We start from the raw sequence: 13874 nt of genomic DNA, 5'->3' as shown, positions 1-13874 counted from the left end.
GGAAAGACAAATATCACAAATGGCTTGAAGCACATCAACTTTGAGAGACATTTTAAACCATGTGTGATTTTTTTTGAATGAGTATATATAGTATGAACTACTTCTGTGAGTATATTTATTTTTAGTCCAGGTACAGCTTCACAGTCAGTTTTTTTTTTTTGTAAAAACCTCTGGACTGCAGTAGTTTCATTCAACTGCTCTAACTTTGCTCAAGGCTGAACTTGGTTCGTTGTGCCCGTGTTATTTTACTTTAAAATGTTGTTTTAACAATCAGTGGAGCCACCTGGGAAGAATCCAGTTCCTGGCCCAGTACCAGGTCCAGTACCTCCTGGTCCGATCCCAGCACCAGGTGGCACGTACACACCTTGAACACACAACAACAACAGAGAAAAGCCATCCTCCATCACAAGCACACCCTCAACCCCCCGACCTCCACCCCCAGCCTCATTTCCCAACTCTCTTTTGGCTATAAAAACACAGTCATTCCTGAGAAGGTCGTTCTGCGTCCCAGACATGTCGGCCCTCGTGTATGCAAGCGCAGCAACAGAAATAAAAGAAGAAGAAAAAGATGCCTTCAGTTGTTCTGGGACAACTAACAAGCTAAATCCAAGAAGGACGGTGAGCTCAGGCCAACCATGAAAATGGATATTTTAGATGGAGAAAAAAACATGGTTTATACTACTAAAAAAATCAAAGCACAATATGAGAGAATGGGAGGGGGGGGGGGGGCACGATGATTAGGTGTAATGACCCTTGCATTGGGTTGGGAGGCCGATTAATTTAAACCACATGTCAAATGCGTTCATGTAACTATTAGCAAATACTGCGTGAACACAGTAAATTGGGTCCACTGAGCGTGTCCGCACGAAGAATGCCAAAAAGAAGTTTATTTTAAAATGCCTGCAATTTTAAAAGGATTTGACCTTTTCACTAACACGTGTAGTGGGTGTGTGCCACGACGGCATCGGTTCTGTTGCACTGGTGCGATGAAGGAAATGAGCAGCGAAGAAGAAACCAATGAAGTTCATAATCCAGACATATACTCGTTGGATGGGCGAGGAAGTATTTCTTCATGTTGGGTGTATAACAAATAATTGTTTTATGATAGCAGTAGTGAAAATAGGAACAGTTATGGCAGCAGCTGTGTCTTTGGTCACAACACATTCTCATCTTGACTCAGATTGTTGGATGACGGTAGAACTAATCAGATTTTTGGGGGGAGTTTGGCCTCGTAATATTAAGGATTTACAGAAGAGCGCTCGGAATACCGCAGGGCTTAAATAGAAATGAGGAATACATAATAAAGTCAAGGGTTATGTATTTTATCATCAAGTCAGTGCAGTGTAATGTGTGTGTACAGGCACCACACGACGGAGGTAGGAGCGATTGTTCACTGCACAATCAAAAGGAGGATTTCCTGTCTGAGCGAAGAACGAGGGAGTGTGTGTGTGTGTGTGTGTGTGTGTGTCTGTGCGTCTGCTCTAGTTTTCCTCTCGCTCAGAACCACCGTTATCGGGAGCGTTGGGTTCCTATCCATCCAAATAAGGCACATTCTGACATCCGCCAAGTGACCTGTGACTGAAATTTGGCGATTTCTTCTTCATGATTATCTAAATTATCGTCATCATCATCATCATCATAATCATGCACTTATGTTTCCTCGTGGACCAGGTCATGTTAATGCACTGGAATGTGTGTGAGGGACAAGATTGACTCGAAGAGCCAGTCATCTCCAGTCAAGAGGCTGCCACGAGTTTTTTGGTGATGTGATTAATGTTGATGAATACATGTGTTACCATGTGTGTGTAGGAAACAAGCGTAGCACACTGGAGAGTTATACCGCTCGGGGCAGGTCTATTACACTGTAACGCATCACTATATGTGACAACATTGTATGACTTAGACCAGGGGTTCTCAAATGGGGGTATGTGTACCCCTGGGGGTACGTGAAGGCACTCCAGGGGGTATGGGAATTAAACATTATATTTAAAATGAGCATACATTTAAAAAATCCCTTAAATATAAGTTTTTAAAAAGTGCTTTAAAAAAATACTTTTCATAAAAAATATTTATTGGCATTTTACCCAAAATAAACCTTCATTTTTTTTCAACCATTAAAAAAAAACCTTTTAATTTTTCAGCAATTAAAATATAATTATCATTTTTTACATTTGTGTCTTTCCGAGGGGTTAAATTGACCCTGAACATAATAGACGTCTTTATTCTTGATTACAGAAATTGTTTTCCCATTCCAAATGTTACAGATGACAAAAATATGTACCGTAAATAATATAAAGCCATTAAAACACCAAAGAGATCTCTCTTTCCAAATGTCAATCAACAACCTTTTATGGTGACCTGCTTATCTTGTCGTCGTGAGCAGGTATTCTAAATATATAATACGCAAATTCATAAACTGAATTGTATATATTCTATATTTAACCAGACACTGATGTCAAAATGTTGTCTATTACATATTTTTTTTCAAACCAAAATGCTCTGCGGGGGGGGGGGGGGGGTACTCGGCTGAAAAACATATTTCACAGGGGGAACATCACTGAAAAAAGGTTGAGAACCAGTGACTTAGACGATGTGTAAAGGAAAGTCGAGGAAGAATCAATAAATTACAATAGCAAGCAATACGCCTTCTTGCCACTAGGGGTGTGTGAACTGAATACGCAATGTGTGCCAAGTGTTGTAAATGAGTAGTCACTTGGGTAATAAACTGAGACCCATTTGGGAAATCTTCAGTTGCATGTGTGATATTTAATTATCTTCAAAATAATGTTTTTTTTCCCATCCATCTCTTCATAAATATACTTTATCCCAACAGCGGTGTGATGATTCACCACCACATGAGCTGCTTTCCCATGGAGCCAGAGCACGGGCCCCTCCTTTAGTCCACATTTTAGAGGCAAAAATCAACTTTTATACAATCTGAAGTTACCTCGAGGATAATTGCTGACACCCGGACCACTTTTAGGCATATTTAAACAATCTACGAAGCTGGTGGACAAATGTTAGGGTTGTGCGAGGTTCAGCCCTTGTGGAAGCCCACAGGGACACGATGACTGGGTTCACGCCATGAACTGAGTGTGCAACTATGTGTCGTTGGTTTTATTGTCTGAAATTGTTAGAATTCACTTTCAGAAAAGCCTGTTTGTCCTCCGCCTGTTTCTTCTTGTAAAAGTCTTCGTGATTTTCCTAGAATCTCTCAAACCCCAGAACTACGAATGACAACAATAGGTTAACAGCCCAGAGGTGTTGACACTTTTACACGGTTATTAAATCCCAAATCTAACAAGGAAGCACAGTTGCTGAGAAACTTCATAAAGCAGAATTCAGTTTTCCTGAGGATTGAAATTTGTTTTTATAACACAAAAAGGCTCACATACACATCTATTTAATAAACAACATTTGTCTGTGCGAATCGTTTTGGTCTCTCTAATTCCATTGTTTTACGTATTTTGTGTTTTTATATTGAATCACATCATGTTATGAATGTCGGACTAGAAAGTATAAAGTAAAGATATTTTTACCATGAGCATCAATTAAAAATTAAATACTGTTCCTGAATTACGCAGTCCATGTGGACTTTTTATACTATCTTACAAAACTTTTGTACGGGTGATATGAGTTATTGAGTCCATAAGTAAAGACAGAATAGAAGAGAAGGTGATGAATAAAGCCAAAGTCAATGACGTTTTCTTTCCGTAGTTCATCCCATGTTAATGACAGTTCTTACAATTGCTCTTTGTTGACGAAGTTTAGTTTTACAATATATCCACCGAGCTGGTGAGTCATGCTGTATTACGTTGACACAACTCTATTTATTTTGGCAAAGTGATAACTGTTTGCTGTGTTCAGACTTATCCAAACCCCACTGTCCCCGAAGAGGAGGTTTTGGATTCTCTCTTGATAAAACATCTTCAATACAACCAAGAGCAACAGTGCGGTCGCTGGCACCTTCACATCTCACGTTATCAGACATGTGACAGCTGGCCCGCTATCAGCTGCCCACGCCCGCTGACCGTTTCCCACAGCATGAGCAGGGAGGAAGAGGAGGGTGTTGAGGAGCATGTGTAGGGTGGAAGAGGAGGGTGTTGAGGAGCATGTGTAGGGTGGAAGAGGACGGTGTTGAGGAGCATGTGTAGGGTGGAAGAGGACGGTGTTGAGGAGCATGTGTAGGGTGGAAGAGGAGGGTGTTGAGGAGCATGTGTAGGGTGGAAGAGGAGGGTGTTGAGGAGCATGTGTAGGGTGGAAGAGGAGGGTGTTGAGGAGCATGTGTAGAGTAGAAGAGGAGGGTGTTGAGGAGCATGTGTAGAGTGGAAGAGGAGGGTGTTGAGGAGCATGTGTAGGGTGGAAGAGGAGGGTGTTGAGGAGAATGTGTAGAGTGGAAGAGGAGGGTGTTGAGGAGCATATGTAGGGTGGAAGAGGAGGGTGTTGAGGAGCATGTGTAGGGTGGAAGAGGAGGGTGTTGAGGAGCATGTGTAGGGTGGAAGAGGAGGGTGTTGAGGAGCATGTGTAGGGTGGAAGAGGAGGGTGTTGAGGAGCATGTGTAGGGTGGAAGAGGAGGTGTTGAGGAGCATGTGTAGGGTAGAAGAGGAGGGTGTTGAGGAGAATGTGTAGGGTGGAAGAGGAGGGTGTTGAGGAGCATGTGTAGGGTGGAAGAGGAGTGTGTTGAGGAGCATGTGTAGAGTGGAAGAGGAGGGTGTTGAGGAGCATGTGTAGGGTGGAAGAGGAGGGTGTTGAGGAGCATGTGTAGAGTGGAAGAGGAGGGTGTTGAGGAGCATGTGTAGAGTGGAAGAGGAGGGTGTTGAGGAGCATGTGTAGGGTGGAAGAGGAGGGTGTTGAGGAGCATGTGTAGGGTGGAAGAGGAGGGTGTTGAGGAGCATGTGTAGGGTGGAAGAGGAGGGTGTTGAGGAGCATGTGTAGAGTGGAAGAGGAGGGTGTTGAGGAGCATGTGTAGGGTGGAAGAGGAGGGTGTTGAGGAGAATGTGTAGAGTAGAAGAGGAGGGTGTTGAGGAGCATGTGTAGGGTGGAAGAGGAGGGTGTTGAGGAGCATGTGTAGGGTGGAAGAGGTGGGTGTTGAGGAGCATGTGTAGGGTGGAAGAGGAGGGTGTTGAGGAGCATGTGTAGGGTGGAAGAGGTGGGTGTTGAGGAGCATGTGTAGGGTGGAAAAGGAGGGTGTTGAGGAGCATGTGTAGGGTGGAAAAGGAGGGTGTTGAGGAGCATGTGTAGGGTGGAAGAGGAGGGTGTTGAGGAGCATGTGTAGGGTGGAAGAGGAGGGTGTTGAGGAGCATGTGTAGAGTGGAAGAGGAGGGTGTTGAGGAGCATGTGTAGGGTGGAAGAGGAGGGTGTTGAGGAGCATGTGTAGGGTAGAAGAGGAGGGTGTTGAGGAGCATGTGTAGAGTAGAAGAGGAGGGTGTTGAGGAGCATGTGTAGAGTAGAAGAGGAGGGTGTTGAGGAGCATGTGTAGGGTGGAAGAGGAGGGTGTTGAGGAGAATGTGTAGAGTAGAAGAGGAGGGTGTTGAGGAGCATGTGTAGGGTGGAAGAGGTGGGTGTTGAGGAGCATGTGTAGGGTGGAAGAGGAGGGTGTTGAGGAGCATGTGTAGGGTGGAAGAGGAGGGTGTTGAGGAGCATGTGGGTGGAAGAGGAGGGTGTTGAGGAGCATGTGTAGGGTGGAAGAGGAGGGTGTTGAGGAGCATGTGTAGGGTGGAAGAGGAGGGTGTTGAGGAGCATGTGTAGGGTGGAAAAGGAGGGTGTTGAGGAGCATTAAATAAAGTAAAACAAATTAAAATGGGGAAAGTCAACCTTCTCAGATGATGGATACCCTCTGTGGGGCAATGGGCGATGTGTTTTGGGTTCCAAGACTTTTGCCGTGCACTGTTCATTGTTTACGCAACTTGAGACTGGAGTTTGAGTTTGAGAGATGACGTGAACAACAGATTGTTTCACAAGTTTATAAGCCTCGTTTTTTAAAATCTAAATCATCGGCATGTAGATAGCCGGGGGCTTCCGAGATTGCATTTTGGCAAACTTGCTTTTGCCGATTTCGCTCTCCAAACAATTACTAAAAGGGTTTACCGAAGCCTGTTCCATCGTGATTAGTGACTAATACTCAGAGTACAAATCGAATGCCAGCATCCTGTCCCGTTGCCCAGAGAGATCAAACTTGCCCAACCTTTGTCTCAGCGACACTTCTCTAAAATGGAACATCGGTTCGAGGTATGCGCTGTTAAACAAACTCGTAGCCCACAGGTGGCAATGTTTGAGAAGACTAAGAACACCTGTTTCTAATCAGCTCATTGTTTAATTTGTTTAATCGATGTCCTGTGGGTGTCTTGGATGAAACTGACAAGGTATCATTACAGAATTGGGAAATATGTGGATAAAAAAAAAATTTTAAACTCTGTAGACTCTCCTCTATAAGTATTTTAGAGTTGAAAATGAAAGAATGTGACATGGTTGAAGATAAACAGCAAGGTGAAATCACAGAAAACCAGGTAGTGGAATATTACATTATGACTCCTGAAACTGATGTTATGTGATCATGGGTGCAAAAGTCAAATTGACCATAAAGAGAAACATTCGCTATCGTGAGAAATGGGAAATGTCAGACACAATAGGCCGTGACAGTTGGGAATAGCTGAGATGTGACTGAGTTATGTTCACTACTGAAATAATGAAGAGCGGACATAAAGCACGTTTTTTGGCATCGGAAGGTAACATTGTGGACTAACATCTGAATGGTGAGAAAGAACATAACTGAGTAAGGAATAATCAATCAGAGTTACGAACAAGACACTGACAATTCCACTCTTACAATATCCTGGCAAGGAAAAAAAGCAGTTTACATAGTTGAACAAGAGAAAGCATAAAATCTGTGATTTATGTGAAGAGAACCAAATGCATCATCATCCAGTCAGGTCTGCAAACGTTTTTATGTGAAACTGGACACATTCTCCAGTACGTGTGTTGCTTAAATCCTTCAAAACATGCACAACATGGTTTGGTTTGTTTTAGACAAAATTATTGAAGCCAAAAGGCCTTATAATGTAAAATATGTACCCCCATGCCCTCTCCCACAATGTCTTCACGCCAGAGGAGTTTGATTACATTGACGTAATGTGTTTAATCCAAATTTCATTTTCATTACCATCGTTTCTCATCGGTTTCTCATCAGTTATGGCTTCTTATAAATAATATTTCTTATTAATGTTGTGCCCATGTTGTCATGTTGTTTGTAAACCTAAAAGGAGTTGAACGGCATTGGCGAGTCGAGAGAAACACATTCCTGCAGGGAACAATTTCAGATTGCTGGCCCAGTGAGAACAGCTAACAGTTGGAATGAGGGATGCTTGCAGAGTGGCTGAAATGAATCATTTACTTCTTGGTTGAACACTTGGCGGTAGTTGATTGCAGACCGAACATCTGGCTGAGATGCTAGGACTGACCTTACCTCATTTACACTTGTCAAAAAGAAAAATGCTCTGCACTAATTCAATAATTCAAGGGTTGACCCTCAAGGGCGTGATAGGGGTTTTATACGCACAGGCATCAAACGAGTGCATTGGGTGTTGATAAGGTCAATGTTAGTCATAGTGAGTTAGGACTGACACTTTTTTTCAAGGACTATACCTCATGTACACTTATCAATGGAAAAATGTCAGACAAGCACTAATTCAATAATTCAATTTTTTTTTTTTCAAGTGTGAGTTTTTTTTTTGAGAGGCATCAAACGATTGCATTGGATGTTAATGAGTCTAATGTTACTCACAGTTAGTTAGGACTGACCATTTTTTTCGAGGAACGTACTTTAATTACACTTGTCAATGGAAAAATGTCAGAGAAGCACGAATTCAATAATTCAAGGGTTGACTTTCAAAGGTGGGATAGGGGTTTTCTCTGCAAGAGGTATCAAACGAGTGCATTGGATGTTAATGAGTCTAATGTTACTCAAAGTTAGTTAGGAGTGACCATTATTTTGAGGACCATACCTCATTTACACTTGTTAATGGAAAAATGTCAGACAAGACCCGCACTATTTCAATAATTCAAGGGTCGACTTTCAAGGGTGTAATAGATGATTTCTATGCACATCAAACGAGTGCATTGGGTGTTAATGAGGTTAATGTTACGAACAGTTCGTTAGGAGTGACCATTTTTTGAGAGGACCATACCTCATTTACACTTGTTAATGGAAAAATGTCAGACAAGCACTAATTCGATAATTCAAGGGTTGACTTTCAAGGCTGTAATAGGTGATTTCTAAGTAGAGGCATTAGGGTGTTAGGACATTCATCCACAACCAAAGCGTAAGAGCTAAACTAATTATCAATCGATGTATGTTTTCAGCAATAGTGCAGACTCGCTATTACGTGAATATCCTAACGGTAACTGTCGTGACGAGGAAATGTGTCCGCACCCAGTGTTGAGTCTTTTCAAGCTGAAATGACAAATACCGAAGAACCAGAACTTGTCTATGAAATCATGTATTCTTGCAAGAAGAGTCCCCGTTACACGGAGTCCCTCAGGGGTCCGCCAAGGGTGAACTGAAGAGTCAATGAAAGTAAAGATATTTAAGGGAAACAAGAAGGAGGGCCCAATTTGTCTTTAGGTCCGTTGACGAGTAGACATTGAAAGATCCTGGGGATTATAACACCAAGCAGTCTTCGTCTTGTCCTTTGTTATAATTTGTCTCCACAAGTGATTGTCTTCTGAACAAAAGGTACGGGGGATGGAAAGCAATTTGCTTAGTAATCTTTACAGGACAGAAGATGGTTTACCCAGCCCCTTCACATAGTGTTTAAAGATAATATAACTAAGAATATATATAATTCCCATTACATTGTGCGCTTGCTGCGTGTCTACATATGTAAAAGTGATGCCTTTATGAGAAACCCGTAGTCACGGATTTGTGATCCAACATTCTTACAACTCAGCCATCCATTTCTGAAACACTTGGATTGTATCACACAGTAAATCAGGTTTACAAAAACTAAAACTACCTTCCCTTAGAGATTATGAGTTTAGTGCAAAGGAGTTGCACCCTAGACATTTCCAAATGCAGTTTGTTTGATTTACATGTCTATTAAAACAACACATCCACTCCAAAGCTCCGGTATTCTCACTACTACACTTTTTAACGGTAGTTACAGCAAAAAGATAGAAAAAAGGGTAATAGGAAAAATGTTAGTAATCGCTTCTGGCTCGGCGCTTTAATTCAGAAAACGATTTTGCAGCCAGCCAATACGCTTAAATGTAAACTTGCAAACCGTGGATGAAATTGTCCAATCTCGTAACACTTTCCCAGGACGCGTGCCAGAGTAAGAATTCTTCTTTTACAAGATCAAACCGTGCTCAGTTAACGGTTGTTACCAAAAGGCTCCTTCCCAAATCATTACTGAATCGAGGTTACCTCACTACAAATGACACAAAACCACTAAACAGCAACAAATGAACATTACTTTGTGGATCTGGCATGAAAGAAGTTCAAGAGCTTCAACAAAACCATCCATGTATTGTATTGCTCAGGCGGTCCTTAACATGGTCTACTTCTTGAGAACTGCCAACTGTGTGTGTCACATTGATCCAGTATGCTGTGGCTGGCACTTGACCTTGCCAGAAGAGGAATTAGAGCCAGAGAGGTGTCCACAACACTCACTACACGAAAAAATAGAAAGAAAAAAGCCTAAAGCATGAATTGCTTGGGCAAACAAGACAATCGGTTTGAGTGTCTAACATCTGACGACTAAGGCATCCAATTTGCACCGTTTGTTTTTTAACTTCCCGCAAAGCCAGGCGAGTGTCACTGATTAATGTATTAAATTCCTCTGAAGTCTCAGGGCTGAAACTTCGCCAATGCCAAATGAGGCAAACAGGCTTCTAGCAGAACTAAAGAGAAACGTCCCACAACCCCTTCAATCCCGTGAAGGTCGAGAAGGAACCGCACAGATATATTTCTCTTTTCATGACAGACAAACTAATGGCTTTTTGGTCCAAGTTCTACCAGCTGTATGTTCAGATTTTCTGGGCATTTACAATGTTAAAGGAAATAATTAACAACACTTGTATAATTTTAAAGAGAATCTTCACATAACTAATGAGCTGTTCATTTTCCTTTTTTAATGGGAGGCTAAATTGAGGATTAAATGTCGTCTGTCAAAGATCTGGGTTTGATTTGATTATAAAATAAATGTATGGCATAAATAAAAAGGGCCACTGAGCTTAAGACAGTACCTGCGAGATTATAGGGTAACATTACAGGGGGGCATATTTATAAAAATAGTGCTTTACAGACAATTGTTTCTAGGACTATACCTCATTTACACTTGTCAATGGAAAAAAAATATCAGACAAGCACTAATTCAATAATTCAAGAGTTGACTTTCAATGGCGTAATAGGTGTTTTCTATGCAGAGTTAATGAGTTTAACGTTACTCTCAGATAATTGACCCTCGGACCAGCCAAGAAAGGTTTTTTTTCTCAAGTTAGAGTGCACAAACACAGATGGAGTCAGAGTTTGAACGCCAAAGGTTATGGAGGACAATCCCAATGCTCACTTTGAGATCAAAGTTTTGATGCAAAGCCAATATCGATATTCTACCTGAGAGCCAATTTGTACTCGAATGCACCTCAATAAGAGAGAAGATACATCAGCTATTAAGCGGAGGGAAGAGGAGCAAATACATGCTTAAACGATCCACTCTGTGACCTGACTGGGTGCATTTTGTTAGCATAATCACATCAGAGGCGGACGATAACATAACGAGGAAAGAATGAGACTTAATGCGGTCGAAATGTTTCTTTTAGAAGTCAAACTAATCCAAACAAAATGCATCTAGAGAGGAACTCCAACAGCTGTGACTTTTAAGCAAATGAATACAACGAGAACATGGACTTGATTCTATCGTATATACCGAGCCCCAGATGCGCAGCATGTTTTCCAGTTGTGGGGCTGAATAACTTAAAAGAATCTCAGCCAAGACTCAGAGCGAGAGCCTGAAAAAAAGAAAAGACAAGCGGAAAAGGGGGAGAAAAAAGAAAACTCCCAGGTTGAATGAGAGTGTGAGGAAAGGCATGCTCACTACTCTATCACACTGTCTGTAACATTTACACCATATTTTTTATATATCTGCACTTGAAGATAACCCTTCCAGCTGGAGATTATTCTCCTCCTGAATTATAGAATATATGGTTGCAGCTATGTAAACATCCTTTTTTTTTGCATATGCATGTGTGAAATAACATACAAATGCATATGCATGATGACATTATTATAATTTGTTTTAATTAACATTATTATATATGTATAATGCAGGATTATTTCATAATATTAAACTCAATAACGATGTAAAACCACGCTGTACCTCACCTCTAACGGACATGTAAATATGATAGAAAGAAAAAACAACTTCCTCTCTATTTATCACTCTTTTTCAACAGCAGAGAGATGGAGCACCACTATTCAGGGCTTCAGGAGAACAGCCAGATATTTAATAATATATATGTTTTACTACTGCAGCATGTGGCTTTTAATGATCAACGGATTTATATACCACCAAACCAAAACTACACATGCACTTGCAGAAGTGTCTGTTTTAAACTATAAACTGGGAGGAAGCCACAAGAAACACTAAAATAATTTAGCACTAAACACCATACATTTTTATTTCATATACAGAGAATTCTACTGCAGCATATAAAAAAATCAATTCATATCACATGTAACATGTTTCAATTTAAAATAAGTGAGAGCGTTCACTGACACCTACAGCTGATAAGCATCAGCAGAGCTTTTTTTAAAGAGGTTTTAAAAGAGGCAAAGATTTATATATTTTTACATTTCACCTGTTCTACGTTTATGAATGATGCAGCGTCAAAAAAATATGGGTCAGTTCACCTGCAGCGCACACTTACCTCCTTGAAGAGAAGACTGAATCAGTGCTAAGAGGAAGAGTCCACAGAGGAGCAACAGAATGTTTCTGTCAGCCATCTCGCCTCGAAAATGCACCACCCCTCTCCCGATCAGCTGGTTTTATTCTCTGCTCGCTAATTACCCACGAGCCCAACGTTTTAAAGAGTGGAGGGGTGGAGGGGGGGGAGGAGAAGGAGAAAAAAAAGGGAAAAAGATACGAGACTACGACGTAATTAAGAGAGGGCAAAGACGACAGTTCAATAGATCACTTTGCATTTTTTGGTCCCCCCCCCCTCTCTCTAGGTCTGCTGTTTTTATTCTGCTCACTCCTGCCAACAGCGCAGATGCTGCTGCCAGCAAGGAAAGAGAGAGAGAGAGAGAGAGGGAAAGAGACATAGAGAAGGAGCGAGAGAGAGAGAGAGGGAGGGATAGACAGCCAGTCGACCCCCCCCCCCCCCCCCCCCCCCCACACACACACACACACACCCTCACCAAAATCATCCAGGAGGAATTGAACTGTCTTGCCAAGCATTTGTATGGATACTGAGCATACTTATCTCCAGAGTCAAGAGAGAGAGAGAGAGAGAGAGAGAGAGCAAACAACAAACCGAGATAATTACCTGTTCTCTATGGCCTTGTTTCTAACTCGTTTTTTCCTTTTATAAAAGCAGTAACCGTAGTTTTTTAGGGGTTTCTCCTCTCCAGAGCACTTTGAACTTTACATGACAAACTCAGTGACTGGAGGAATATACTGGAAGTGATGGCTGTCCATACTCCCAGAGCTTCTAGTAGTAGTAGTAGTAGGCTAGTAGCTTTATTGTCAATTTCTTCACATGTTAAGACATACAAAGGAATCGATAGGACGTTTCCCACTTTCCCACGGTGAAACATATAAAAGTGCACAGGCACAACAGATAAGACAAGACATTTCCTAAAACTAAGTAAACATAAAGATAAAGATTCACGTCCAGTTGTTATAAATACTATATATATATAAATACTATAAATACTATATATATATAAATACTATAAATACGTAATACAATTTTAAACAAGTGAATACAAGTGATTAAAGTGCAGAGTTTTGAGTGATTTTTTAGGGGGGCGGGGGGATTTTCTAGGATCACCACATAGGAAAACCGACGGCATTCAATTAAATTCAGTTTATTTCATATAGCCCAATATCACACATTTGCCTCGGAGGGCTTTATACCATACGACATCCCTGACCTTTGACCTCACATCGGATCAGGAAAAACTTCCAAGAAAATAGAAAAATTACCCACCCTTTCACGGGGGAAGAAACGTCCAGGAGAGCAACAGAGGAGTCATCTCACACACGGATGACCCGAGAGCGAAGAACCCGGGGAAGCATGGGCCTGCTGGTGTGTGCCGTCTCTCAGCGTATTCGGGGTAATTGTCCTTGTCAGTCCTTGTAACAGAGATTCAATCTCAGTTTCAGTGATCGATGGAGGACTTGACCCCTTGACCCCTGGACCTCTGGACCCCTGGACCCCTGGACCGTTACTCATCATCGTACTATCCTACCTGTGTGCCTTTGGCAATAACTTCAAACTAGATCCACCGAATCGTCAATAAGTCTTGAATGTTGTACTTTTTATGGCTTTCTACAGTCAGAGCTCGTTATGTTGAGATCCGAACATATCAAAGCAGGATTCTCCTCCTTCCAGATGTTCTGTCACCTGTTATCGTCACACCTTCACAGGCTGTTGGACCTCCATTTCTTCATGAATAAACACTTTTGTCAGAGTATTTTTTTTGAACAATGCCTGTTTACCACGAAGATAATTGCTGGGGGGAAAAAAGCCTCACTGTATTTTCTTAAGAATGTTTTAACCCTCCTGTTACCTTTAGGGTCAATTTGACCCCATTCAATGTTTAATGTTGTTGTTCTTTGAGGTCAATTTGACCCCAGGCTGTTTTTCACTGTGTC

The 13874-nt window shown here is 41.6% G+C and overlaps 1 protein-coding gene across 1 annotated transcript in view; it reads right to left on the bottom strand.

The window, feature by feature from the left end:
* The window catches only part of LOC130211334 (elastin-like), a 67359-nt gene extending 55136 nt beyond the window's left edge, over positions 1-12223 (bottom strand). The window contains exons 1-2 of the mRNA XM_056442072.1: positions 11923-12223; positions 284-364 (exon numbers count right to left, since the gene is read on the bottom strand). Of these exons, the coding sequence (XP_056298047.1) occupies positions 284-364; positions 11923-11998 (157 nt within the window). The 5' untranslated portion in view covers positions 11999-12223. The remainder of the gene's footprint in view (positions 1-283; positions 365-11922) is intronic.
* Between the last annotated feature and the right edge of the window lie 1651 nt (positions 12224-13874).

This window comes from Pseudoliparis swirei, chromosome 20 (genome assembly GCF_029220125.1).
Source record: "Pseudoliparis swirei isolate HS2019 ecotype Mariana Trench chromosome 20, NWPU_hadal_v1, whole genome shotgun sequence".
Taxonomy (NCBI): Eukaryota; Metazoa; Chordata; class Actinopteri; order Perciformes; family Liparidae; genus Pseudoliparis; species Pseudoliparis swirei.
The sequence above is the reverse complement of the archived record's forward strand: the minus strand, read 5'-3'. Positions and strand labels throughout refer to the sequence as shown.